At 42.9% G+C, this 27,977-nt stretch overlaps 2 protein-coding genes and 1 non-coding gene across 3 annotated transcripts; 2 read left to right on the forward strand and 1 right to left on the reverse strand.

Moving 5' to 3' along the window:
* The first annotated feature begins 3,195 nt into the window (after nt 1–3,195).
* Nucleotides 3,196–11,760, forward strand: LOC134007893 (uncharacterized). The gene is made up of 11 exons (XM_062447611.1): nt 3,196–3,877; nt 4,087–4,173; nt 4,277–4,447; nt 4,578–4,652; nt 4,777–4,914; nt 4,946–5,298; nt 5,395–5,722; nt 5,932–6,733; nt 6,831–7,040; nt 9,812–10,391; nt 10,734–11,760. The coding sequence occupies exons 1-11, from the start codon at nt 3,731–3,733 to the stop codon at nt 11,758–11,760; spliced, it is 3,918 nt and encodes a 1,305-aa protein (XP_062303595.1). The 5' UTR covers nt 3,196–3,730.
* Nucleotides 7,370–7,442, forward strand: trnaa-agc (transfer RNA alanine (anticodon AGC)). The gene has a single exon. It is a non-coding gene; the product is annotated as a tRNA-Ala (tRNA).
* Nucleotides 11,761–14,135: 2,375 nt separating the features above from the next.
* Nucleotides 14,136–27,567, reverse strand: LOC134007894 (interferon-induced very large GTPase 1-like). The gene is made up of 15 exons (XM_062447612.1): nt 27,425–27,567; nt 26,885–27,023; nt 26,401–26,478; nt 26,227–26,310; nt 26,034–26,138; nt 25,821–25,940; nt 25,302–25,608; nt 25,131–25,173; nt 24,739–25,008; nt 24,379–24,648; nt 23,108–23,386; nt 20,512–20,775; nt 19,735–20,039; nt 19,524–19,569; nt 14,136–19,394 (listed from the first exon to the last, which is right to left on the reverse strand). The coding sequence occupies exons 2-15, from the start codon at nt 26,935–26,937 to the stop codon at nt 14,929–14,931; spliced, it is 6,690 nt and encodes a 2,229-aa protein (XP_062303596.1). The 5' UTR covers nt 26,938–27,023; nt 27,425–27,567; the 3' UTR covers nt 14,136–14,928.
* Nucleotides 27,568–27,977: the final 410 nt, after the last annotated feature.

Here is a 27,977-nt window from a genome sequence, read left to right on the forward strand (position 1 = left end):
CTCTCGCGCGCTCGTGCTCTCTCGCGCTCGTGCTCTCTCGCGCTCGTGCTCTCACGCGCTCGTGCTCTCTCGCGCTCGTGCTCTCTCGCGCGTCTGTGTCTGTCTGTGTGTGTGTGTCTGTCTGTGTGTGTGTGTGTCTGTCTGTCTGTGTGTGTGTCTGTCTGTGTGTGTCTGTCTGTCTGTGTCTGTGTGTCTGGCTCTCGCGCTCTCGCTCGCTCTCGCGCTCTCGCTCGCTTCCTCTCGCTCGCTTCTTCTCGCTCGCACTCGCTCGCTTCCTCTCGCTCTCTTCCTCTCGCGCTCTCGCTCGCTTCCTCTCGCTCGCTTCTTCTCGCTCGCACTCGCTCGCTTCCTCTCGCTCTCTTCCTCTCGCTCGCTTCTTCTCGCTCGCTTCCTCTCTCGCTCGCTTCCTCTCTTGCTCGCTTCCTCTCTCGCTCTCGCTCGCTTCCTCTCTCGCTTGCTTCCTCTCTCGCTCGCTTCCTCTCTCGCTCTATCTCACTCGCTCTCGCTCTCTCGCTCTCTCTCGTGTGCGCTCGCACTTTCTCGCGCTCTCTCGCGCTTTCTCGCGCACTCTCTCTCTCGCTCTCTCGCACGTTCTCTCTCTCGCTCTCGCTCGCTGTCGCTCGCTCTCTCTCGCGCGCTCGCTCTCGCTCGTTCTCGCTCGCTGTCGCTCGCTCTCTCTCTCGCTCTCTTTCTCACTCTCTCTCTCTCTCTCTCTCGCTCTCTCTCACTCTCTCTTGCTCGCGCTCTCTCTCTCTTGATCTCGCTCGCTCTCTCGCTCGCTCTCTCTCGCGCTATCTCGCTCTCTCTCGCTCTCTCTCGCGCTCTCTCACTCTCACGCTCTCTCGCGCTCGCTCGTTTTTAGGAAACGTCAGACCAGCGCTAATGTTGTGGTTAATGTATCACCAAACAACGTTGAGGGATTGCACAAACACCGTCATTACCTGTTTGTCTGATGCTGCGGGTCAGAGAAGAAGTAGGCTGCAGCCGTTTGACCTGGCGCTCAGCACTGCATGAGCACTAAGTGGAGGAGCAGGAGGGGGAGGGAGGGGCCCGGCGGGGCTTGTGAGCGCCGCGGAGCATGTCGGGGCGACATTCTCACAATAACTCAAATAAATGCCCCGTCAGATATCAAAACACATTTTGGGGAATTGATGACAGAGAGTCATTTTAATTCTTAAATATTGATGAATGAAGAAAAAAATGGTTTGAATGAATCATCACTTAGCGCCTAATATGAACAGGGCGGGGCTATTGGGACACAGACGTGCTTGTAAAATGAGTAATTTACAGCTTGTAATGTGAAACTGTATTTCTCAATAAAACTTTGGTATGATGTGAAGTTTTATGATGGCATATTAGGGCCAGTGTAGGTAATTGTCTGGCAAATTTTTACATTTGCGAGAAAAAAAGCAATTAAGTAAACCAATAATTTTCCTTTCTCCCCTTAGAACATGTTTGAGTGAGCAAAACTCCTATCTACCACACACACACAGACACACACACACACACACCCTCCCTCCCTTCTCACTCAATAAATAAAGAAGTAAATTGAATATGATGAAACTATTTGCAAGATGGTTATATTGTTAACTAGTCTGCTCTGTGTCTGAACATGATATATTACTGTCAGCTGCAACAAAAGATCAGTTGAAACTTAATAAGGTGTCTGACAAAATGTTGTAAAAGCTCTAAACAAAATATTCGTAAATGTACTGTTGTACGCAGGGGCGATTCTACACGGGGGCCTACAGGGAGGGGCCAGTGCCCCTGTAAAAATGTCCCTGGCCCCCCCTGTGCTAAGGGTTAACCCTAACCCTGGCCACACGTCTGAGAGCTGTACTAGGCCTACATCATCTGTACTGGACTTCTGAGCAATGAAATAATGTATTAATGAATTATATGATGCATACATTTGGGCATCCAAATTTATAGCACCTTTTTACTACCTACAAGTATAAGTGTGAATGATAACATTCATGGGTAACATTGCCTAAACATCCCTTAGAAAACAGCAATTTCATGCAATCTTTACCAAAATGGACAATTCAACTTCTCACCTGAACCCCTGATGTTGATTCATCACCAACCCGTGCTCTACATCTGTAGCTTCAGGGTGCTGTTTTTCCTGCACAGTAATTCATCAATTTAATGCAGACACTAACCATGCTTAGTTGACTGCTGACATTGGTCGAGATTACAGGGATAGCCATATTACTATCCAAGGGATCATATAGGCCTACTTATTACCAGTTAATATCACTTTTGAGTTGCTAGCCTGCTGGTACTAGGCTAAACTAGTACGGTCCCATTATGTGGGTAGGTTATTTTATTTATTTTATTCTATTTTCTGCTTTTGAGAAACGACAGGAGAACATATTGTGCTTTGCTCTTTTTTTTTCTTCCTCCCTTTCTGTTTTTTAGGAATCACGCCAAAATGTGGAATTATGAGGTGTCAAATTAATTCATGCCATCTCTGTAAGCCAGCCCTGCAAAACAAGAGGAATGAGAAACAGAAGAGAGGCCAAAAGGAAGCAGGAGCTTTCAAAATAGACAAACAAGTTTCGAGAGAGAGGAAGTTGAGAGTTTGCGTGTCTGTGTATTCAGCAGATATGATTCTGTCTCCATTGTTGCTACGACTACAACCAACTGTGGGATAGGAAGGGAGCTTCACGCTGAGACTAATAACCTGCTGTAATGGAGAGGTCATCCACACAGCAGATAAGAGGTGCATCGTCTTGTCATGTGGCGTAACTAGGAATTCCCTGTGTCGGACTGTGACTGGGCCGTGGTGACGGGAAAGTGACACGCACAGACCCACACACACATACGGACACGCATACACACACACAGATGGACATACACTCGCACACACACACACACACAGACGGAGATACACACGCACATATTAGCTCAAATGGTAGAGCGCTTGCTTTGCATGCGAGAGGTAGCGGGATCAATGCCCGCATCCTCCATAGGTGATGCTGTTTAACTGGCAAGATTTAGTTTTGACTAGTTTCGACTGGCTATCGCGACCAATCAGCTACCTCGGTTCTAGGTTCGAGGGCCAATCGGATTCTCACCCTGTCCAATTGCGTCAGGCCGATTGAGCCAATCGGAACACGTACATCTCCAATTACGTCACACCGCGCTGAGCCATAGCAACGGCGTCCAGGACCCCAGAGACCCCCGCCGAAGATGTGAGATGAGTGACAGTAAGTCGCGTCAGTTCATTCATTGCAGGATACACTATTTTCAGTTGTTTGCAGTACCGCAACGCAAAGGTAAATACATACATAGCTAATCAAAAAAATAATCCGTTTGACATTTCAATACATGTTATCATTCATCGGGTCAATGACAAGTCATATCACGAATATTAGAGTTTGTCATTTCAGAGTTTGTCATGTACAGTAGCTACAGTAGATTTCCTCAGGTAGTATTGGCTGTCATTTACTTTTTTAAGGGATTACTAATAGCTTACTGTAGCGACAGATGTTATTCAGACTAGCAAAAGCAATATTTAACCTGTTATATATTATAGATGTCACTGGGGACAAAACAAAATAAAGAAAACTTGTTCACTTGTGGTAATAAAGTGACCCAGAAAAAGTTTAAAAAAAAATATTCCTCTGGAAATAGTAGCTAAATATTTGATATGTTAAAAAGCTACCTATAACAATAAATACATGTTATTGTACTAGTGTGAAAAATAGCTCCTTTTACCTTTTAGATGTCGAGTTCAAAAAGCCACAAAAGTATGGGGGATGGGGAATGGATGTCCCGTTTGAGGAGGTTTGCCAGCTCTGGGGTTTTGCCTGCTGATGCAGGCAACAGGCCAGCCCCAAGACAGAAGAGGTGGTATGACCTCTTTCAAAAGGTATGTAAAATGACCAAAAGAGCACTGAAAAAAAATGGATGTATTCTGATGGCCTATAAAAGATTACTGAATTGCCAGAAATACCAGTCACAGTATGGGACCTTGATAAGGATAATGAACAGCAACTTCAGTGTCAATGTCATGTTTAGTCACCAACATTTCTATTGGGTTGTTTTCTTTAAAAAATGTGTTTGTTTTATTTGGAACAGATTGAGAAGTGCCCGTTGCAGTTACGTGGCCAAAGAATGCTGTTTGGTGGGACACAGCAGTGTACTTGTGGCTTTCATAACCCAAAGGTAATGTGAATGAGACTTCTTGACACCAAAACACTAAAAGAATCACTTTGTGATGTGCTCAGTAATGTGATTTCTGACATGGATCTCTCTGTCCCTAATCCAGCCAACCACTGGACAAACTGTGGCAGAGACCTCTACCTGTGCTGCCCCTCCCCCACTGGGAACAGCCTCTACCTCAGCCTCTGCCTCTGCCCCTCCTCCACTGGGAATGGCCTCAGCCTCTGCCTCTGCGTCAGCCCATGTCCCAGCACGGCCCACACTGACTTTCTCCATGGTGACTATTTCAATATTATCATTGTCATACAAGCTTTCAAATATGGACAACCACTGATTACATATGATGATGGCAAAATGGAAGAGCATTTCAGGTTTACAATGTATTCCTTTGATAAATGTCACCACAGTTTTCTAAACCACGATTTGGAGGCTCACATGGCGCTGCTGCAAAGCCCAATGTGAATGTGGTTAGGAAAGCAAAGGTAAATATGATTATATGTAAATATATATTTATAGGTTAATATGAGCAAACATAAATCTTAAGAGCTTGATTTGATTCCATTGAGTTCTACTTTTTACAAATGCTTCCCCCCCTCCTTCTCCCAGTCTCTGTCCAGTCCACCCACCATGACAGGAGACACCCAGGCCACTGCCAGCTCACCTACGGCCTCTGTGAGGACCACCCCACCAGGCTATGCTGCTCCTGGCCCTGCTCCTGGTCCCACTCCTGACTTCTGGCTTCCTGTCAGAATGAAGGAGACAATCGCGGTTTCAGTCTGGCAAGCTGCGTTTGAACTTGAAGCTCTGGTATGAGCCACCAGCCTCTGCCCTGATTTACCACCAGGCTCCAACACCGGACCGTTTTTTTGCCCACAGGCTCTTGGTATGGATGCCCTATCACTTGTGGAAAGTGAGGGTATTCTGCCAAACCTGTGGGAAGCAGCTGACGGGGTATGGTGTGCACAAGAGGGTGCGGAAGGTCCTGGACGTGGACCGGTACTACCTGATGGTGACGGAGACACTCAGGTGCACTGTGTGTCGCCTGACCCATCTGGCAACCAGTCAGGCTGTCCTGGACCAGCTGGACCTGCCTCACAGGAGGAAGTTCAGGATGATCCTGACACGCTTGTGAGTTAAAAATCTACAATCATTTTCTAATAATGCCTGCTGCAGGTCCTTACATAATTGAACAAGTTCTTGAAACTAATCGGTCTTTTCTTCAAGGTATGCTTGTGACATACGGGTCATCCGCATGTTGCGGGAACGGACCCTCGGCAACAGCCCGGCGTGCTTGGTGAAACAGCTGCGGGAGAACCATGGGGAGGAGTGGTTGGACCGCCTGGCCGACTACTTGGGGGAGTGTGCGGCCTTTGTTGACCAGCCCAGCCTCTTCCCAGTCACCTGCCAGGAGCCTCCACAGCCACTCGATGTCCCAACCAGCCGGTGGGTGCTGTCGGTGTACGGGAGGAACATCATCAGCCGTATGGACCATATAAAGGCATCCATCACGTCAACCTTTGGGTCCATTTTAAAAATGGACTCCACCAAGAAGGTAATAAGATGAAGAAAATCCATTGTCGCAATTATGCCACAATGAAAACATGAATCCTCAATGATTTGTATTCTTATAAGCACACATACACACATATCCATGCCTTTGATTAAGACTGTAGTAATAAATACATAAACTTCTGTGTTTAGTTAACAGATTTTCTTTTGAAAGCTCTCATGAAGTTTTTTGTGTACATTTTGTCATTTCAGATGACAAAGAAGCTGGCTGGTGCAGCAAAGGGGACTGCATTCTGGGTGACCTCGGTGGGGAACGAGATCGGCCAGGTCCTCGTCAGTGTCCTGACTGCCCAGGAGGGACCGGGGCCGGACCCGATGGTCTCTGGTCTCATTGAGAGGTACACCCAGGCAGGTGCAGCTCCCCCGGTCCTGCTCTATGTGGACTGTGGCTGCTGCTCGGAGGAGGGGGAGACCAAGCTTCAGGCCAGGTTTGGTGGGTGGCCAGACCTGAAGATAAGGCTGGACATCTGGCATTTTATGCGGCGGCTGGCCATGGGATGCACCACCGATGCCCATGCCCTGTACCCCCTCTTTATGAGCCGCCTGTCTGTGTGCCTCTTTGAGTGGGATGCAGCGGACGTAGCCCTACTGCGCAGGGTGAAGAGGGAGCAGCTCAGAAGGGAGGGTGTGCCCCTCATCACCAACGACATGGTGGACAAGGCCATCACCAAGGCTGAGCTGTCCCAGTTCTGCAGGCAGAGGACACGTGGAGTGGACGCAACGGTCCTCCGCATTGAGCAGCTGCTGCAGGAGCTGATGGGGGAGAAGGGGAGAGACCTGCTAGGAGTTCCGCTGCTGGACCAGGCAAAGATGGAGCACATCTGGCGCACCCAGAAGAGGCACGTGAAGTGCATCCAGGATGTGCCAGGTGTACTCCTGTACACGGAGACAGGCAGCTCCACCAGGGAGGGGATCCAGCTGACCACGTACAGGTGTGCAAGAGGCTCCACCTCCTTGGAGTCCTTCCACTGCCACCTGAACAGGTTTATTCCAGGTTGGTGTAGATTTCATCATCATATCAATATTCTTACCGATGACATTTTATTCAAATAGCCTTGTTCATCATTGTTCACGTTCTCTCTTTTTTTTAGGAACGAGTGCAAACCTGCTCAACTTCCAGCTGTACCTCCTGGAAGGCCTGAACAGGTGGAACCAAAACCGGGCAGCGGCCTCCATCACCACCAAGCGCATGGCGCTGTTGACGTACGCGGGGGACGTGCTGGAGTCCGTCAACAGCAACAGCCTGAAGGTTTTTGGAAGGAAGTATGTCCCCTCCTTCATCCCGCCGAGAAAGTACACCGGTAAGTCTCAGGGCAAATATGAATACCAATAATTATGTTGTTGAGAGCTCAGTATTTATGCATTATGGTAAGTTCCATATCTGTTTTTTAATACTAATTAGCATTGCATTGTTGTTCATGTTCAGGAGAGTTGCGGGATCGATGCCCGCATCCTCCATAGGTGATGCTGCTTAACTGGCAAGATTTAGTGTCTTACGCAGGGGAATCGATACTCGCAATCCCTGTGAGATTCAAATTGATGTCAAGTAAGCAGTCGAGCCAGATTGTCGATAATGACTCAAGACTGAGCAGTTTTTAACTCTTCCAAGGAAAATACACACATGTAAGGTGGGGGATTAGCTCAAATGGTAGAGCGCTCGCTTAGCATGCGAGAGGTAGCGGGATCGATGCCCGCATCCTCCATAGGTGATGCTGTTTAACTGGCAAGATTTTGTTTCTTTCCAAAGCAACATTTACAAGAATCGCATTGGCATGAAGGATGACGACACGATTGGCCTAATACAATTTGGGTCCTCATGCTGATGCTAACAAGTTCCCCAACGAGGAGCTTAATATGGGGGAATTAGCTCAAGTGGTAGAGCGCTTGCTTCGCATGCGAGAGGCAGCGTGATCGATGCCCGCATTCTCCAACAGCTTTTTCATTGAAAAATGGAGCTCCATTCCACAACAACCTTTGCACGTGTTTCGGAAAAGCAGCGGGGGCTTGTGAGCGCCGCGGAGCATGTCGGGGCGAAATTCTCACAATAACTCAAATAAGTGCCCCGTCAGATATCAAAACACATTTTGGGGAATTGATGAAAGAGAGAGTCATTTTAATTCTTAAATATTGATGAATGAAGAAAAAATGTGTCTGAATGAATGATCACTTAGCGCCTAATATGAACAGGGCGGGGCTATTGGGACACAGACGATGTTTGAGTAAGCAAAACTCCTATCTACCACACACACACACACACAGACACACACACACACACACACACACACCCTCCCTCCCTTCTCACTCAATAAAAGAAGTAAATTGAATATGATGAAACTATTTGCAAGATGGTTATATTGTTAACTAGTCTGCTCTGTGTCTGAACATGATATATTACTGTCAGCTGCAACAAAAGATCAGTTGAAACTTAATAAGGTGTCTGACAAAATGTTGTAAAAGCTCTAAACATAATATTCGTAAATGTACTGTTGTACGCAGGGGCGATTCTACACGGGGGCCTACAGGGGCCAGTGCCCCTGTAAAAATGTCCCTGGCCCCCCCTGAGCTGACTAAATTGTATGTTTTTTTTTTTTACACGTTGGTTTTCTTCTTCTAGTAGTCATCATGAAATAAGTAAGGGACATTGCAGCCTTTTTTTGCCCCAGTAAATAAAAAAGTGAGAGAAACATCAAGGTATTGAGATAGCTGAGGAGCTGGAAGAGGGAGAGCCAGAGCCGTTTGTATGATTTTAATGTAAAGCAAAATTAAAGTATTTAATGTTTAAATATAATTTGTTTCCGTTTTTTTATGTGCCTCTCTGATTAAACACTGGCCCCCCCTTGGCCCCCCCAGTAAAATTGGTGTAGAACTGCCACTGCTTGTACGGTTGGTTTGAGTTGCTGTGAAGTATTTGCCGACCAGAGGATTTCCCGTAAACATAAGCAACACAGCCGCTTCGCTACACTACTTGAAGACTACGTACGCAGCACTGCGTATGATAGACAAGTAAAGCCACCACTCTCGAGCAGTATGGTTTGTCTCTTAGCCAATCAGACTATGAGACTTATTCTGATGTCAAACTTCTGTACGCTTAAGCCTATGAAATGTCATATTTTTGTTGGGGCGCGGCTGCCCATTACAGTTTTTCTCAGTTGTTAACACACAAACATGCACCCCACCCACACCACCCGCCATATAAAAAAAAAATGAGAGCTGTACTAGGCCTACATCATCTGTACTGGACTTCTGAGCAGTGAAATAATGTATTAATGAATTATATGATGCATACATTTGGGCATCCCAATTTATAGCACCTTTTTACTACCTACAAGTATAAGTGTGAATGATAACATTCATGGGTAACATTGCTATCCAAGGGATCATATAGGCCTACTTATTACCAGTTAATATCACTTTTGAGTTGCTAGCCTGCTGGTACTAGGCTAAACTAACACGGTCCCATTATGTGGGTAGGTTATTTTATTTATTTTATTCTATTTTCTGCTTTTGAGAAACGACAGGAGAACATATTGTGCTTTGCTCTTTTTTTTTCTTCCTCCCTTCCTGTTTTTTAGGAATCACGCCAAAATGTGGAATTATGAGGTGTCAAATTAATTCATGCAATCTCTGTAAGCCAGCCCTGCAAAACAAGAGGAATGAGAAACAGAAGAGAGGCCAAAAGGAAGCAGGAGCTTTTCAAAATAGACAAACAAGTTTCGAGAGAGAGGAAGTTGAGATTTTGCGTGTCTGTGTATTCAGCAGATGATTCTGTCTCCATTGTTGCTACGACTACAACCAACTGTGGGATAGGAAGGGAGCTGACAGTGAAGATGACAGTGACAGGGATATCAGCCAGGATGACAGAGAAAGTCAAGGCCAAGATGACAGGGATAGTGAAGGCCAAGATTTTTATTATTTCACCAGGCCGAAGTTTTCATCCCCAGCAGAAGGCAGACAAGGCTGTAGTGCAGAGAGCTTTTTTGCAAAGACGGCACAAACAGAAAATGGCTATCATACAGTCAAGAAAAAGAAGCCCTCTTCTGTTCCCTTTGTCTGGCCTTTGCTAATCCCACAGAAAGCAGCTCTTTCATCACTGGCATGTCCAACCTCACATACGTACACCAGAGAGTTGAAGAGCATGAGAAGAGCCACCTACACAGAAGTTGCGCTGAGGCATATTTCCTCAGATCCTCAAGAAGCACGATGCAGGACCTTCTCATGGGACCTCAGATGTCGCTTCACAGAGAGCAAGTCCGCAGGAAGCGACAAGTGTTGGAGCGCATTATAGATGTGATGAAGCTCATCGGCAAAAGATGTTTGAGCTACAGAGGCAAGCAGAAAGAGGCAGCATACACACTTGAGGACGACACCATTGACCATGGTAACTTTTTGGAAATTACAGTTTTACTGGGAAAGTATGACGTCTGTCTCAAGGAACACCTCACTCTCTGCATCAAAAAGAGCAAGCAGATACACCAGTCTGGTTCAAGAAAAGGTAGAGGTGCCCTTGTCACTCTCCTATCCAAAACGACCATCGACTACATCATCACCACAATTCAACGCCTAATGAAAAGTACCATCGCTGCTGAAGTCCGGAAATCTGGAATGTACTCGGTCCAGATCGACACCACACAGGACATGACAGCCCAAGATCAGTGCTCTGTTGTCATATGGTATGTGACAGACACTGTTCATGAGTGACTAGTTGCTAGTTGATGTGAGGCTTCCACTGGGCAGTACTTTGCCCAACTTGTGAATGACGTGCTGGAGACCATGGATCTGGATGTGAAGCAGTGTATTGGAAATTCCACTGATGGGGCCTCCAATATGCAAGGCCAATATAAAGGCTTCTCTGCACTGCTCTCCGAAAAGTGCCCGACTCAAATCCATGTGTGGTGCTATTCACACATCATAAACCTTGTGCTGTCAGACACAACACAGTGTGTACTGGCAAGTGGCTCTCTTTTTTCCCTGATGAACATCGCTGTCTTCTTCAGAGAGTCCTACCAGAGGATGAATATCTGTGAAAAGGAGAGCAAAGACCCAAGACACAGACGTCTCACCTCGATAGGAGAAACGCACTGGTGGTCCAAAGATGCAGCTATGACAATGGTGTTTGGCTCTTTTGGAAAGCCAGACGGGGCCCTGTGTTTTGATGTCCTCCACACCCTCTCAGCCATTCAAGATGGAGAGACCATCAATGCCACAGCACGAGTAAATGCACAGGGATACATCGGCCAGCTTTTGAAGTATGAGACTATAACAGCTCAGATCTTCCTGCGAATATTCCAGGTCACGTCACCCGTCTCAAAATACCTACAGACAAGTGGAATGGACATCCTGACAGCTCATCGGATGGTTGCGGCTGCAGAAGCAGAGCTGAAGGATATGACCAGAGATTTTCAGAGTGTCAAGACAGCGGCCGACAAATTTGTCCAGTGGGCCAACAATACACTACAAGAGCAGAGTGAGGAGACTGAGCTGGAGACCACTCTGCCACAGAAACGGGGAAGAAGGAAGAAATCCATGCCTGGAGAGATGTCCCGAGATGAGGCTGTGACTGATGCCGAAACATCTTCCAAGATTGAGGTCCACAATGGAATCATGGACACAGTCGCAGGAAGCATGCACCAGCGTTTCCTGAAGAATGGCACTTTGTATGCTGATCTGGCACTTCTGGACCCGAAAAACATCAGCCAGGTTACATCTTACGGCGAAAGTTTCCCAGAGGCAGCACTCCAAGAGTTGAGTAAGTGTTTGCTGCCATTTGATGACACAGCAACAGAGGCCGAGTTACAAAGCGAACTCAAAATTCTGGCACGACAGTGGGATAGGCTGAAGGCATCAGTATTTGATGAGTACACAACCAAGACAACAGAACCCGGGCCTGAAGATACTGAAGATGAGGCAGAGATAGTATACAAAAAGTGCTCATCTTGCAAGGACTGTCCAATCTGTTGCTACCGAGTTCTGAAGCAGTACAACGTCCTGACAGATGCATACCACATCATAGGCCTAGCATAAAGGTACTTGACAGTGAGAAATCATAGACGGTGTTGCAGAAAAAAGTGAGCTGCTGCAAAAACTACTCATGTAGTGAGCTAATAATAACACTGATATAGTATAGAGTATATAGAGTATACTGATATTAACTACTTACTAACCGAGAGTGAGGTCATTGCTCGGTCGATACGTTCAAGCCTCAGTTTGATATTTCCCGGCATGACCGAACGGTCGAGGTTAGTAAGTTGTTTATTATATGGCATTTTTAGCTCTTGTCATTTTGTAAATGAAAATAAATGGTAGGCTAATTGTAGCTAGCTCTCAAGTCTTCTCACGGTGTGTTTCAGGTGTTGCCTAGCAACCAATTACTTTTGATAGAAAGCGGACAACACGGTTCTGCTAAAATGGCTTTAATTCCAACACAAATAACAACTCTTTTAGAAAGTTAACAATTTCTTCATCACTGTGGATGTCTTCAGTATCGTCTGGATAGTAAAACTTAGCTGACTCCTCGATATCGCTCATTTTGAAGATGATGTCAGAGCAGGGCAATAAGAATCCGTATCAGACCGCAGACCGGCGAGGAGGTCAATACGCGGCTGGCATGACTACCCACTGTCGTTGCCATATAATAATGTTTTTTATTACCATTTGACCTTAATGCACCTGGGCGAGAGTTAGTTTAGGTTCTGTTACGTAAATTATTGTTTTGTTATGCACCTTCAACACCCTACACACACAAACAAACAATGACACACCCAGCATGCAACACTACTGATACTCACACCCCATCGTATGTTCTGTTCTGTTCATTTCTTATATATTGTTCATACTAATTCTACCCTCTGATTCCAGTTTCTTTACAATTACATTTAGTCATTTAGCAGACGCTCTTATCCAGAGCGATTTACAGTAAGTACAGGGACATTCCCCCTGAGGCAAGTAGGGTGAAGTGCCTTGCCCAAGGACACAACGTCATTTGACTCGGCCAGGAATCGAACTGGCAACCTTCAGATTACTAGCCCGATTCCCTCACCGCTCAGCCACCTGACTCCCTCTCTTTATTGTGTGGTCTTTCTCTGCTGACATTCATTCCTTAAGGCTTTGTAGTTATAAGTATAATCATCTGATACTAGCCAAGAGTTAAGCATTGAGTGGGCAACGCGCCGTGTACCGAGTGGGCCGCGCGCTGTGTATTGAGTGGGCCGGTCTGACAGTATCTCCCGGGCCACTTTTTTCCCCCCGTCCGCCCCTGCCTACGACCAAAGAGCGACGCAACGGCAACGTAACCCACGGGACCAAAAATAACGTATCCAGCCGACCAAGGTACGACGTTGCGGCAACGTTGTCCACGGGACCAAAAATAACGTATCCAGCCGACCAAGGTACGCCGTCGCGGCAACGTTGTCCACGGGACCAAAAATAACGCTGCAATGTCCTGTGTTAGCTGGGTACTAAAACGTAAATTTGATCCACAAATAACTGCAAACAAAAAACACAGAATGGAGGACGAAATTGCATCAAAAATGAACTCAAGAAGTTTGGTGAAGCGGTCAATTCAAGAAATAAAAAATATAAGCTAGCTATATGATAGGCCTAACTCGACTGTTATGTCCAAAAAAGAGAACCAATTTCAGGAGGGAGTCCAATAAGACTGGCGATATCAACTTTACTTGTAGGTCTTGTTGCTACACAGTAACGTTTAAGTGAGAGCTAGCTTAGGCTACTTCTTAGGTAGATCAAAATTAGATCAACAGTTACACTGCATTTACCGGCGTGAGTCTAGGCAAGCTACTTTATTTACAGCGGTAGCCGACGCATAAATAGCCTTCATGTTTAGACTGCAGCACAGTAGCCTAACAGAGTGCTATAGGTGTGGGATGGGTTAATGTATCTCCATAAACTCAGCCATGTTGCGGTAAAGAATAAGTCAGTGGTACCTGAAGTTTTCTTCCTTACTTTGTTTGCTAAGGTCTTTCGTGCAACGCTTTAACGAACTTTAAGGGAATCCTTAAGTTAACGACCAAGATAAGGAGAAAACCTTAATTAAGGGAACATTTAAGGAAACCTTAAGGAGAAGACATAAGGGTGCTTTGTGCAACCGATTATGTTTTAAGGAAACCTTAACTCTGACTTGACTGAGGAAAATCTTAACTTAAGGTGTTTTGTGCAACCGGCCCCTGATCCTTAATATTCTACTGTACTTTCTATATGAAACTATCACTATTAGTACGTAGCTTTGGATAAAAGTCTGGTACATAATAAACAATGTATAAACTAAATATAAATATGTAAAACAGTACTGCTAAAGTATGACTGCATCATGGATGCTGTAGTGTGTAAACTCACACTTGTCTGTTCTATGGTGTTTAATAAGAATTACATTTTAATACTGTATGAAGTAACAAACTCCACGGTGTCTTTCAACACACTTTTTTATTTGAGCCCAAATCATTTTACACATGATTTGATTGTTTGTATTGATTGTAATATCCATAAAGCAATCAGTAGATAATGTTACCATTTACAATGTTTAGTAAAGTGTATTTATCCTCGAAAACAATCTTTATATAAATCAGACAGATAAACTGTATGTTTATCTATAACCATATGTAACCATATGTAAAATACGACATAATCTACATCATTGAACAATAACATTGTCATTTTAATTCAACAAAAAAACATTAGGGCCTTATAATCCTCAGTCAACAAATAAAAACATTTGAATTACTTGTGGAGATATTAGTAACAGAAAAGATTTATCTCAAAAACTCATAAGCTGTGTGAATGTATCAAACATAACTAAAACATGTTGTCCATTTGTCCTCTAACAATATATGTACAGGTTAAAGGGCCATATTTGTCCAGCTCTGGATAAGAGCGTCTGCTAAATGACTAAATGTAGTTCATCTTAAGCCCAAGTCACCTTTGTACACTTTCACGTTGTCATTACACGAAGTTAGGAAACAGTCTATTTGTATCAGGCACTGTGCAACGATACTAATATATCAGGTATTGTGCAACAACAACATAAACTACAATATAACAGTACATCGTTAGAGTACAAGAATACAATACATCACAAATAATTCAATATTTCATATTCCAATCAGATTTACTCTAAAGTCACTTGGAGCCATTGATCTTGGTGAAACAAAGTCGATTGATTGAAGTTGATATTGATTTTCATATTTTTAAGCTCTGTACAGCCTCCTCTCTTGTGATTGCTTTCCAAGCTTCTGGTATTTTACCTGGTGAGCATTTGTGTATCTCTGCATACTTTTCATTGTGCTTTGCAAAGATAAACTTCCAGTAGGGTGTGGCTGTGATTGGGGTGTCATACGGCTGGACCTCTCTTTTGAAATAACTCTTCCAAATAGTAAACCAGGAACTGTCTGTATGTGAGCACATCTGAAAGGTAAGTTTCCCAGACTTTTCTTCCTTCCCAAATGCAAGTGGTCGATGAGTCAAAGCAGTGTGCCACCAGTGACTCTCCCCCTCTTTATCACAGGGGACATTGCACCGTGGACAGAATCTCTGACAGCCTAACAGCTTTTTCTGCTGTTGCTTCAGAGGGCCGCAAGGTACAGATTTCTCCTTTAGGAGAAGGTCTTTTTCCATTTTTCCAATTAATTCTGTCAACACATTGGAAAATTCACTGGCCCTGAAATTATTTACAACCAATCCTGTTGTATTGTCAGAGATGACAAGCCTCTCATTCAGTTTTGAGCGTAAACCAACAAAGAACTCTTTTATGTCTCCTCCATTGGAAATGTGAGTTCCCTCTAATTGCACAACAGCAGCCTGTATTTCTCTGCAAATTGTCCTCACAATTTCAATTTTATTACTTCTACATCTTGTTTCCAATATTTGCTGGATCAAATTCTGTGCGCTTTCATTATAGTTCTTAATATACTCCTGGAACCTGTTGAACTCAGATGACGATAGCTCTTTAAGCATGAACAACTGAAAATGTCTTATTGTTCTGAATTCAACAATTTCTTTTATTATGCCATTAATGTCCAGATTGGGAGATTTCTGGATATACTCCATGACTGCTGGTTTAAGAGATTCATCTGTGAATTCTTTGGCCTTTCTTTTGTACTCTTTCCTCGTTTCTTTCTGGTAGTAAAGGCCTTTGAAGTCATTACAGTACTGGGGCTTCAACGCCAAAAAGTTTCTTTCTGGGTCTTTGTCTTTGATGAAAGCTTCATGCATGCTCTGGAATTCCCTCGCTGCATGCCCACAGATGTGTATTTTCAGAGCTGCAGCAATCTTAGGACTTATGTCCAACTCACAGTGTTTTTTCAGGTTATTTTCAATTAATTCCAGTAGTTCCATGGTGTGAGCTGGGTGGTAGTCAGTTTTTTCTTTCACCTTTCCTGCTACAAATGTCAGACACTGGTTTATGGTGTCATTGGCCATGTCTTGAACCTTTTCAGTCTCAAAAGTGCTCTTTGAAAAATTCTTATTGAATAGCTTCTTAATTATGTGTGCCCTGTTCACTTTAAATGCATCTTTCCCACAGTTCTCTAAAGGCTTTGATTTATTTAGCATCTCCTGGACTTTGGGACCTTCCCTTGTCAAGTTAACATGAAGATCAGTGGTGATCAGTGCTGGAACATTTTGAGTCTCATGACCTTTAAATGAGAGCTGTTCTGAAGTTTCAGTCCACATCTTTTCAAATTCTTGTTTGATTTGCTCTACGGTCATTTTCTGTTTACCTCGACAACACTTAACAAGTTCAGAAACATTTTTCTCCATAATAGTTTTATTGTTTTTTGTAATTCTGTCTACTCCAAATGTGCATTTTCTCACATCCACAGCAACTTCTAATCTTCTCTCCACTGTCTTGGCCATCCTCCTCTTTCTGCTTTCTGTATCAATGTGGAATTCATTCTTGTACTTCTCAACCAGTTGCAAATTTGCACCTGTTTTGTAGTATTCAGCCACTTTGTTGACAAAAATATTTCCATGTCTCTTAAGTTGAAGGTTAGCTTCAGTTCTTAACTCTTCTGCAAATTTGTCAAGGAGATTCTCTTCTTGAGAGTCAATCAAACCATAGTTTGCCACTCTAGTTTCTGCCTCCAACAGCCAAATGGAAATCGGCTTTTGGAAGTCCCATTCCCAACTGCTAAACTCTGCACTAAGCTTGCTGTATGCTTCAGCCACCAGGCTGTTGCGAAAGTTAAAGAGGAAGTTCTCACACTTTACTGCATCCCATAAATCTTTCACAGACTTGCTGAAATCCAGCAATGTTTCTGCTGCTTCGGTTTTATTAGAAAATGTTTGGATTAAATAGCTCTTGACTTTGGCCACACCTTCACTATAGCCTTGATTGACTGGAGCCATGGGTGGACTTCCATACCACAGACCTGGCAGGTAGCAGGTGTCCTCTGCTCTGTAGTTGATGATGTCAGTGAATACCAAGTCTTTACCCAAATGTTCCATCCTGCTTGCAACGCTTGTCATTTCATTGAGCTGTTCTAAAAGGAGCTTCTGATCCCTACGGTTTTTGTGAGGAGCAGAGATATCTGGCACATTCTGGTGCACAAACAGACAACTGGGCTTCTTCCCTGATTCTTTCTGAGACATCCTGAGGAAGGCATGAGCTACAATCTGCAGGAGATCTCTCACATCTGAGTGGTTTTCCATAGCAATGTTCACAATGGATATGTCACTCAGTCCTACCACAAACGTGGCCAGCTCATTATCGTGTTTATAGTTGTCAGTTAAGTCTAACAACTGTGCAGCCTTCAAACCCTCTGTATCGATGATCATTAGGAAGTCACATTTGATCACATCTCTGAACTCATGTTTGACCTTGATGAGCTGCATGAAGGCACCTCGGGTGCATCTTCCACTGCTGACAGCAAACTGAACTCCAAACATGGTGTTGAGGAGAGTGGACTTCCCTGAGCTTTGGGACCCTAGAATTGTAACTACTCGAATCTTGTTATTGAGTTGGATGAGAGAGTCAAGTTCTTTCAGGACATCGGTTACCCACCTCATTGGGATGTTAGACACATCCCCATCCATGAGTTCCAATGGAAAGCCAGCCAACATTAACTCAGCACAGATTGTTGGCAGTTCTTGAAGTTGATGTTTAAGGTCAGTGGTTTCAGGAACACACATAGATGCTTCATACAGCTGACCAACTTCTCTCAGGAAGTGTTCTGTTCCCAAGGATCTGTCAACAAGTTCCTTCATGTTGGTGTCAGGGTGACCCTCAGGAAATGCCTGTCTTTGGTCTCTCTTCATAAGTTTAGAATGTTTTGCTCTTGATATGTTGTCCAGGATGATCTTCATCCACTTGAGGAAATAAGATCGTTCATCTTCTGGACTTTTCAAACCCTCAATGAACCATTTGACGCTGTCACTCATGCCAATTGTCACCTGTTCCCTCCTTTGTTCAGTCTTATCGCTTTCATGTTTTTCATCTCCTGCTAATTTAAGTATGCATTGTTCTTTTTCCAGTCTAGTGAGTTCCTTCCAAGTTGTCCCTTGTAAAGGTAGTTTGATGTTCTCTGTTACTCTGGCTGCTCTATCCTTTGCTGTGTCACAAGGACTGCATTTTTCATCCACTGGGATAGACAACTGAGATGCAACATCCACCATACTCTCCACTTTAATTTTGAGGTGGTCTGATTTCAAGACCTTTTTCACTTCAGAACAAATCTTATCCACAAGTTCTGCTTCATTCATATTTTTTCTCTTTTCTATAATCTCAACGTTGTATTTCTGGAACTCTGCAGCTTCTTTTTTTAAACCAGATTGAAAGTCACAGACAATGAAGAGTTGCAGTTTCAGTTGACTAAGGTCTGGAATACATTTGACATCCAGATCATCACAAAACACAAACATTGCAGCTGATGTTTCACAGAGGAACTTGAACTGGGTTGGAAAGTCCTCAATATCTCCACGAAGATTAGCTACAGCCACAGGTTCAGGGAAGACGTCAATGTTCGGGATTCCACTTGGCAGGTACCAACTTATTTCTACTAAACCATCAGATATCGTCTTTGGGATGTTCCCAGCTCTCATGTTACGGTGAACAAATGTGTTGTGGGTCTGTTGGGAATTACTGAGATCATTTAAAACCTTAGACTTTGACAAGCTGCTATCTCCGAATCTAACAAAAGACACCATTGGGAGCTCAGTCTCTACAATACTTTTCTCCACATACTCTTTTGAGTCACCAGGAGGGTGAGGTATAAATTGCTTAACAATGTCCCTCATGGCCCACAGCATCAGAGTGCATTGCTGTGTTTCAGGGTTGGGCAGCAGCAGAGGAACAGCAAACTGACACAGGGATAATTTAAGACTGAGCTCTTGTTGCAAGATACCATCTGAGCACAAAAACAGAGCAGTTATGACATCAAGAGGGTTAATGTCCTTTAAGCCATCAGGCATCTCTTCATCACTTGATGGCTTGTGGTCGGGTAACGAGTGTTGATAAGCATCTTGTTTTAGATTCATTGCTTTAATGTTCACCATCAGCAACCTCTTTAAAAATAATTGTAGTTGTGATGGAAGGTCAGCTTTTTCAGACATAGAATTCTCATCTATCTGTCTTACCATCTCTACGGTCAGTTTGTTTGTCCAACAATGTCCTAGTCCCAAGTTGTCCAATAGACACTTGAAACTTTTGTCTGCAATTAGAAATTAGGAAAAGTAATATCTAGTAAAAAACTAACAGTAAATACCATTCACAATACAATATACACCTTCAACCAGAGTGGCTATCAAGTTAAACTAAAGTAGTGCAGTAGTTGACTTACTTGTGCTATGATCAATAGTTTCCCTTAACCCTCGTGCTGCCTTCGGGTCACATGACCCAAAGGTTCATAACGAACCATCGTTGTGTTTACCCAATTTTACCCAATACAAAAACAAATTAAAATAATTTTCTTTTAACCTTTGCAATGTGGGGGGTCTGAGACAGCCCAACGGTTAAAAGAAAATGCTTCACTTTGTCTTTGTATGCGGTAAATCTGTCGCAATACGACGGTGGGTCACAATGACTGATGGGTCAGAATGACCCGAAGATAACACAAGGGTTAAGCTTGTGCAGCCATTTTCTAGCACAGTGGCCACCTTAAAGGTGTATGATGTTCCTGGCTCCAGATCAGATAAAACAGCACTGTTGTTTTTAGTTATGTGTTCGATGTTTTCTCTATTGCAGGAATACTTGAATGAATATGACAGATCCTCCATGTTGACTGGAGTGTCCCAACACAATGTGACAGATGTGTTTTTAACTTTCTTCAGATGCAGGTTTTCAGGAGGGGTTGGTTCTAGAAAAGTTAACATCATGTATATTATGAATAACATTAATAACATTTATGTGGTGAGGTAAGGGAATACCAACGACAACCACAAATGGTTTGCCAGCACACTATTTTAACTGCACTTTTCTTGAAATTGCATGTATTAATGACATTAATTACGTATTAATTTCATGTATTATTATTATTAGGATTGTTCAACCCTAAAACGGTCAATGAATGTCAGAATAGTCAACGTTAGTGAATGTAACATTGTGTAACAAAGTGTATTCAACCTGAGAAGACGTGGGTATGTGTATTACTGTTTTTAAATGTAAACCACAAAAAAAAACATCTACATATAAAAAAAATGCATCCAGCACAGTGTATCAGTGCAATCTCCCTGCCCTTGCATATCAATGCCCCTGGTGTGATAGGTTTATAAGATCTACTGTAAGGCCTAACAGACAGAAGGTGAACGTCAGACATAATTTCTACTCACCTGTGTTTGATGTCGTTTCAACAAACTTGCTCAGTTTCTCATTGTCTCCAACAGTTGCAACTTTAATGGCATACGCTCTGCCAGGCTTGAGGTTAGTTATGTTATAGGATGACTCATGAACAATATGGTGGTCGTAATGTCCACCAGATTTCCACTCAACTCTGTACCTTTGCTTCTCCTCCATGTCATCAGGGGGTTGCCAGCTCAGAGATACTGAGGTTGTTGTCGATGAGTTAACTGTTATGCACCTTGGTGGCTCAATATCTGAAAAACAAACACATAGAAGTATGCAGACACATAAATACAATAAGGGATTTGGGGCTCTAAGTAAAACTGGAAATGCAACCTCAATTCCAAAAAAGTTGGGACGTTGTGTAAAATAAAATACAAAACAGAAAACAATGATTTACAAATCTCATAAACCCATTATGTTATTCACAATAGAACATTAAACATTTCAAATGTTTAAACTGATTAAATGTATCATTTTAAGGAAAAAATAAGGTAATTTTGAATTTCATGGCAGCAACACGTCTCGAAAAAGTTGGGACAAAGCCATGTTCACCACTGTGTAGAATCCCCTCTTCTTTTAACAACAGTCTGTATCTGTCTGGGAACTGAGGAGGGCTGCGTTTCCCGATAACGATGGATCGTAGCAACGATCGAGCAAAAAACGAAACCATCAATATTTCTTACGTGCGTTTCCCAAATATGCTCGTAAGGAGTAGGCTAAACTATCCGCTTTCAAGAGTTACGAATTTTCAAGAGACACTTTAGCTACGATGTCTTTGGGAACGGCCCGTAAAACTAAGATTCGTCCTACGATGGATTCTCCAATCAACTTAGGCTTATGACGCTTTCGGGGAACGCAGCCGAGACCAGTTGCTGGAGTTGTGGGAGAGGAATGTTGTCCCTTTTGTGTCTGATACAGGGTTCTTGCTGCTCAACGGTCCTGGGTCTTCTTTGTCATATTATTCGTTTCATGATCCACCAAATGTTTTTAACTGGTGAAAGGTCTGGACTGCAGGCAGGCCAGTTCAGCCCCCAGATTCTTCTATTACGAAGCCATGCAGTTGTAACAGATGCAGGATGTGGTTTAACATTGTCTTCCTAAAATATGCAAGGCCTTCCCTGAATTTTTTTTTGCCTAGATGCAAGCAAATGTTGCTCTAAAACCTGTATATACCTTTCAGCATTTATGTTGCCTTTCTAGATGTGCAAGCTGACCATTCTAAAAGCACTAATGCACCCCCATACCATCAGAAATGTAGGCTTTTGAACTGAGTGCTGATAACAAGCCGGATGGTCCTTCTTTGACTGTTTTTAATGTCTTATGTCTTGAATGTTCTTCATTGTTTTTAAATCGTTTTTATGCTTTTAATGGTTTTATGTGAAGCATTGAAGCTTTGAATTGCCTTGTTGTTGAAATGTGCTATACAAATAAACTTGCCTTGCCTCTCCTCTTTAGTCCAGAGGATGCAGCGTCATTGGATTCTGTTTGTATTTACATTTTGCACAGCGTCCCAAGTTTTAGCTAATTGGGGTTGTATAACTAATCACAAGTGTCATTGCAACACTAGTATAGATACACAAAGCCACATGTGCCAAGTGGCATTACCCTCTTCTATCGTGTTTGCTGTTGGGAGGTTCAGAACCCCCCAAAAAATAGGCTCTTTTTCAGTCTGCTGCTATTACAGCACACAGTAATACAAAGCTCATATGTGATTAAGGTTGAATTAGTAAAATCAACTTATTGGCATTATACAGGTTAATGCCATGAGCAGATTTTAGAAAAGCAACCTTAAACTTTATACCTACTGTTTTGTAGAAGAGGCATACACATGAAATCAGAAGTTCTAAACTCAGTGGAGGTGACATTGAAGTCATGCAGCCAGGGTGTAGTTTGTTTACAGCCTACAGTTAGATTTTTACTTCTTCACAGATGAACAAACAAAATGTGTTATGATCATAAACTTCTTTATGTACTTTGGTTCATGATGCTAATGTCGTGGCCGAAAACTGTATGAAACTGAATGATTAACTGTCTGACTTACCTTAGATGAACTATCACAGACTAAGGACTGAATGTGTACCTTAGATGAACTGTCACTGACCAAAGGTTACGACCCAAGTAATCAGGAGACATGGAAAGAGGCCATAACTGACCTTAGATAGACCCAGATACACCCAGATACTTAGTAGATGGAAAGTAACAGCTGACGTGTAAGCAAGCAGGGTCAATGACTGAACAACTTTAGTTGGACTCTCGCACGGCTCATATAAGCACTAAGTCACCTACTAGGGGGTAAGTTATGTTGAGATTTTTGATGAGGAGTAAGATATTGTTGCTTTTAGGTTTAAGAGGAATATTTTTCTTATTATTTTTCTTTATTTTCTTAATTTGTTGCTGCCTATTGTAAAATCTCTTATAGCCTACCTTTTTCTAATGCAGGTCACTTATTTGTCCCTGGGTCCTTCATTATTTTAATACTGATCTGATCATTATATTTTTATTATTTTACATTTTGCTTTCTTCTCTGGAGAGCCTCCTTCCAAGTATGAATTGAATTTTATTTGTAAAAGGAATATTTCTTACCAGTGTTAAAAGTTGTGTGAACTGGTTCACTTTTTTCTCCAGTTTTAAACATAGTTGAGACACTGACAGTATACTGTGTTGCAGGTTGCAGGCCATTCAGTTTGGTGGAGCAGCCAATTTCAATGGTTTTGTTATCGCTGTTGTCTCTAGTTCCTGGACTCTGCCAGGAAACCTGGTACTGGAGTTGGGTCTGTTCCATTCCATCTGGATGTTCCCAGCTCACAGTGGCTGATGTGGTGCCCACTGAGACAACTGTCAACTTGCCTGGAGCAGGAACACCTGACAAAAGAAATGCAATATCAGAAGTGGAACAACATTGGCCGGGTTTCCCAGATTCGATCGTTCTTAAGGACTTAAGAAGGCTCTTAAGAAGGGTTCGGCTAAGAAGGAGCGCTAAGATAGGGGTGTTTCCCAGACGCGTTCTTAACTGCCTTCTTAAGATCCCGCCAAAGAAGCTTCTTAAGAAGCTCTTAGAGGGAGCTGCCCACCGCCGTGGTGCTGAAACTAAGTCAATCGATGCCAGGCAAATCGATCACCCACCACTTTATCAGCGCATAAATCACACACAACACCCTGTTTCTCTTCTTTTTTTTAAATAAACTTCTTTTCCTTTTCAACCATGTGTTCTGTGGATCATTTTGCGTCATTTCCTAGCTTTCAAGCCCTATAGCCTACATGATAGTTGGTATGGGTTGTGTGATGGTAGTGGGTTTAATGTTGGGAGTAGGGGGGTGGCACCCTATGTTGAAGGCAGCGTAATGTTTCCTCCCAATCCAGCACGGATCCACCAGGGAGGGATTGTGGATTGGGATCAGTGTGCCATCCACGAAAACGTAATGAGTGATAGTAATGATGATTCATTTTATTTATGTGCTACAGGAACACATGGGCAATTATTTATTTTTATATCTTTATTTTTCTTCTTATGCTATTATTTTTCTTGTTCTGCAACTGTGGGCGCACATTTATCATCACGCATGGTTTTAGTATTCCTTTGAGTGTCAGATATAACTTTCCCTGATGCAGCTGCAGTGAGCGTTTGGTCGCTAAGAAGGCTGTTAAGAGTGGGTCAGGCTGATCTTACATTTCCTTCTTAGTGAAAGATCTTCTTAAGCTAAGAACGACTCTGGGAAACACGTCCTTCTTTCACAGCGCTCTTAGAACGCTCCTAAGAAGCTCTTAGCGCTTAAGAGCTTCTTAACGAATCTGGGAAACCCGGCCATTTACTGTGGATACCCTGCTTTAACAAATGTGTTCACAAATGATCTTACTAGTGCAGATAGTTGTGTTGACAGGTTCACTCTCTTCATTATTGTACAACACAGTACAGACTTTGACAATGTACTGAGTACCAGGTTGCAGGTCAGTCAGTGTTGTGCAGCAGTCTTTAGCATGTATCGCTACAGGCTCTTCTCCTTCACCGGTGTAGCATACGAGGAAACCCTGTGTAACATGGTCCATTCCTGGAGATCTGGACCAGCAAACTTTGAAGGAATATGGTCCAAACCGGTCAACCTTTATGTTCTTGGGAGGCGGGACCACTGAAAGAAATGTATTTTTTTTTAAAGCTACACAAGGTACAAACAATTGTTTAAACACACAAACTCAAAGATACACTCAATGGATCCTACCTGTGTATGTAGATTTTGAGACAAGGTTACTGTGGTTGCCATGGTCCCCCTCAGTGGCCACAGTGAACTCATACTTCTGACCAGGTTGGAGTCCGGTTATTACCACTCTGTAAAAGTCTGTTACTGAAAAGCTGTTCTTTTCTCCATCACCCTCCCAGGTCACTCTGAACTTCCTTCGTCCCTCCAGACCCTCAGGAGGTCCCCAGCTCAGAGTCACAGAGTCTGGCTTTACTGACAAGAAGCTGATCTCACCAGGAGGGGGCAGCATTGCTATGGAAACAAGAAAACAAATATAGGATTTGGATGACTTCCTAACTAATCCTTAAAGTGATGAAAGTGAATGAAAATACACTTGGGAATTGGGAAGGAGTCTTTAGAGGCCAGACATCTACCATTAACGCAACGTGGTCTCTGGGCTCCCACTCCAGCAGATCGCTACATGAACAGAATTTGAAATCAATAAAAAAGTTTGAATAATAATTGTTTATTATGCATTGAAGATTTTAGTATTGTATACTGTTATCTATATTTCCTTATAAAGCATAAACAGCATAAACGGCTACCTTTGCTCCAGCTTGTTGTGTCTGATGATGAATGTCATGTCCTTTGTGCTTTGTCACTGAACATTGACTGCAGATGAACCTCTGGTCAGTCAAGCAGAACACCTCAAGGGGCTTGAGATGATCCTGGCAGTGTTCCAGTCCCCCTGGCACATCCACTAACTGGTGTGTCTGAAACCGTGCATCAGTGTAGTGCTTCCTGATGTGCTTCTCACAGAATGAGCTATTGCAGGTCTGACAGGTCTTAACAGCTCTCTTCTCAATTTCCAAAACATCAAAGCAGAGGTCACAGAGAATGTCTTCTGGTTTACTGTTAGTAGGGAGGTTGTGAAGAACATTGCTTTAATGATTAATTATATATCGCAAAATCAGACAAAAATATAATTCAATGTAATATTCATTTCAATGTACATTTAACCATGTTTAATATAATATAATAGTTAAGAGTTTAATAATAGTTAAAACGTTTTACAGTTTTAAAGTCAAACACTTTTACATAAATCAAATTGTTTTGTATCTCACATCTTTGGTAATCCTCCATCATTGAAGTTGATAGAGCGTTCCACTGAAGAGTCACTCATGGCTGAATAACTGGGAGTTGGTGATTCTGATCTGGCGGGATGAACTTTGCAGATCTGAGTACTGGTGACAACAAATAAATCAAACAGATAAATCAACATTAAGATCAACATTTAAATCAATAACCTGTGATTTATTCAATTATTTTTTACTAACCCTTCTTGAGTTGTATCTCCCATTTTAAAATGAATGGGTACATCCATCGACTGATCACTCTTCATTGACAGATAACTTGGTGACACCGGTCTCTCCTCCTCCACCCTACAACAGTTCATCAGCATTAGTGGTTCATTCTACAGTCACATTCAAACACAGAGTTCATTCAATTCAATCTGTAGATGGACTGCACCTGGGCTCCATGGTGCGATCTCCCCCATGTCTGGACCGATCTTCCTCTCTGGCTGATGGTAACTCTGCCTCCTCCAAAGACACCCTAACATGTATGAAGATAAACCGTTAGATAAACAGAGACATGCTTCTACAGGTCTAGTCACTTATATAATAGCTTTAGCTGGTAGTTTACCTGTACTCCATGAGTTGATGTTCCTTATTTCTAGGCATGTTGCTGGCTGATGGTAACTCTGCTTCCTCCACATACACCCTGTCATAAAGATAAACAGTTCAGAGACATGGTTCTTCTGAAGACTTGTTTCAGACTCTTCCTGTCGCTCCATGACATGATAACTAAATGCAATGTTGGATTTCCTCGATCCAGTTCTGTTCCTGTATTTCCTGGTCATGAAAATCTGTTTTGAAGTTACCAATCACTGATTGACAACTAAGTCTGATCAATTACGTTGGACTCATGATTGCACGTATAATAATAATGTATTCATGTAACAGACTCTTTCTATCCAAAGCAACGTAAAGCAGGGGAGAACTAAAACAGAGGATTTCCAACAGTCTATTGATCTAACCACTGAGATCTATCCCTCCTCCCTCCCCTTTTGTAGTCTAGTTGCTGACCAGGCTGATGGTAACCCTCCACTACACCCTCTCAGTCTCACCTCTTTAACTGAGAGATCGCCTCCTCCTGAGGAGAACCTGTTGCTTCCTCCATGCTGCTCTGGGGGTTTCTCTCCCCTCCTGTTCTCCAATCCTGGATGCTGCTTCAACCGTTTGACACCAGCACGACCTACATGTCACCTACAAATAATGCACAGACTTTTCAATAAACGTTATAAACTGCACACAATGAACCATATTCCATTATCAGACAATGGAAAATGTTAAGTATGCACACTAAAAGCCTCTAATCTGAGCACTTTGTTGTCCAACATAAGGCCGACACCCTTCCTTTATCTTGGCCTGTCTGGTCTCGAAAAAGATTTGGTTGATAGAATTAACCAGCAGGATGGAAACAGTTTTAGTCACAACTTACCCGTCATGACATGTAACCACTTCAAGTCAAATAACAAAATTACATTTAAAATACAGCGAAAAACTTCAACATTCCATATCATAATTGTAACGCGTCGCCACTAACTAAATCGCTTTCGATCTCTTGGATTGAAACACAAATAAATAGCCTACAACAAAAATATTACCTGCTTAATGAATGAAAGGAAACGTCCTATATTCAAATAACTTTCATCTAATGAGTCTTAAATGCTCTGATTAGTAGGCCTATAGTAACATTAGATTTAGTATCCGTTTTAGTTTACGTTTGTAACAGACCGCTCCCTATGCACAGATTGTTTCACTTTCATTGACGCCCCACAGAGTCATGAACACCCCTTTGGCCGACGTGCATGTAATGAATCTATATAAAAGTTTTAATGGTGCTTCTTCCAGTAAAATATATTATACATATTCAGTTGTTGGTGTTGTCGAACTAGTTTCGAATATAACTGTCTATTGAACATTTGTCTTTTTTCAGCATATCGGAACAACATCGACACTTCCTGTATAGCTTGATTGTGTGGTAATACGTCATCTATGCAATTTTGAAAAAATCGAAAGACGGGCTACATTTTGTGTTTCGACCTGTCATATGTGCATTGAGCTCAGCTCTTAGGTGCGAGACCGCATCTCAAGCCTGGGACACACTGGCTGCGAAGACCCGCGATTAGCTACGATGCGCCTGGAAGCGCAGCCTTT

The sequence above is a fragment of the Osmerus eperlanus genome, chromosome 21 (assembly GCF_963692335.1).
Source record: "Osmerus eperlanus chromosome 21, fOsmEpe2.1, whole genome shotgun sequence".
In the NCBI taxonomy this organism is placed as follows: domain Eukaryota; kingdom Metazoa; phylum Chordata; class Actinopteri; order Osmeriformes; family Osmeridae; genus Osmerus; species Osmerus eperlanus.

Excerpts from the sequence above, each read along its gene's own strand:
- LOC134007893 (XM_062447611.1), top strand. The coding sequence starts at position 3,731 with ATGTCGAGTTCAAAAAGCCACAAAAGTATGGGGGATGGGGAATGGATG. Across the intron at positions 4,174-4,276 it reads GTGGCTTTCATAACCCAAAG|CCAACCACTGGACAAACTGT; the intron begins GTAATGTGAATG and ends TCCCTAATCCAG. Across the intron at positions 4,448-4,577 it reads CCACACTGACTTTCTCCATG|TTTTCTAAACCACGATTTGG; the intron begins GTGACTATTTCA and ends ATGTCACCACAG.
- LOC134007894 (XM_062447612.1), bottom strand. The coding sequence starts at position 26,937 with ATGGAGGAAGCAACAGGTTCTCCTCAGGAGGAGGCGATCTCTCAGTTA. Across the intron at positions 24,649-24,738 it reads CTCAAAATCTACATACACAG|TGGTCCCGCCTCCCAAGAAC; the intron begins GTAGGATCCATT and ends CATTTCTTTCAG. Across the intron at positions 20,040-20,511 it reads TGAAACGACATCAAACACAG|AACCAACCCCTCCTGAAAAC; the intron begins GTGAGTAGAAAT and ends TAACTTTTCTAG.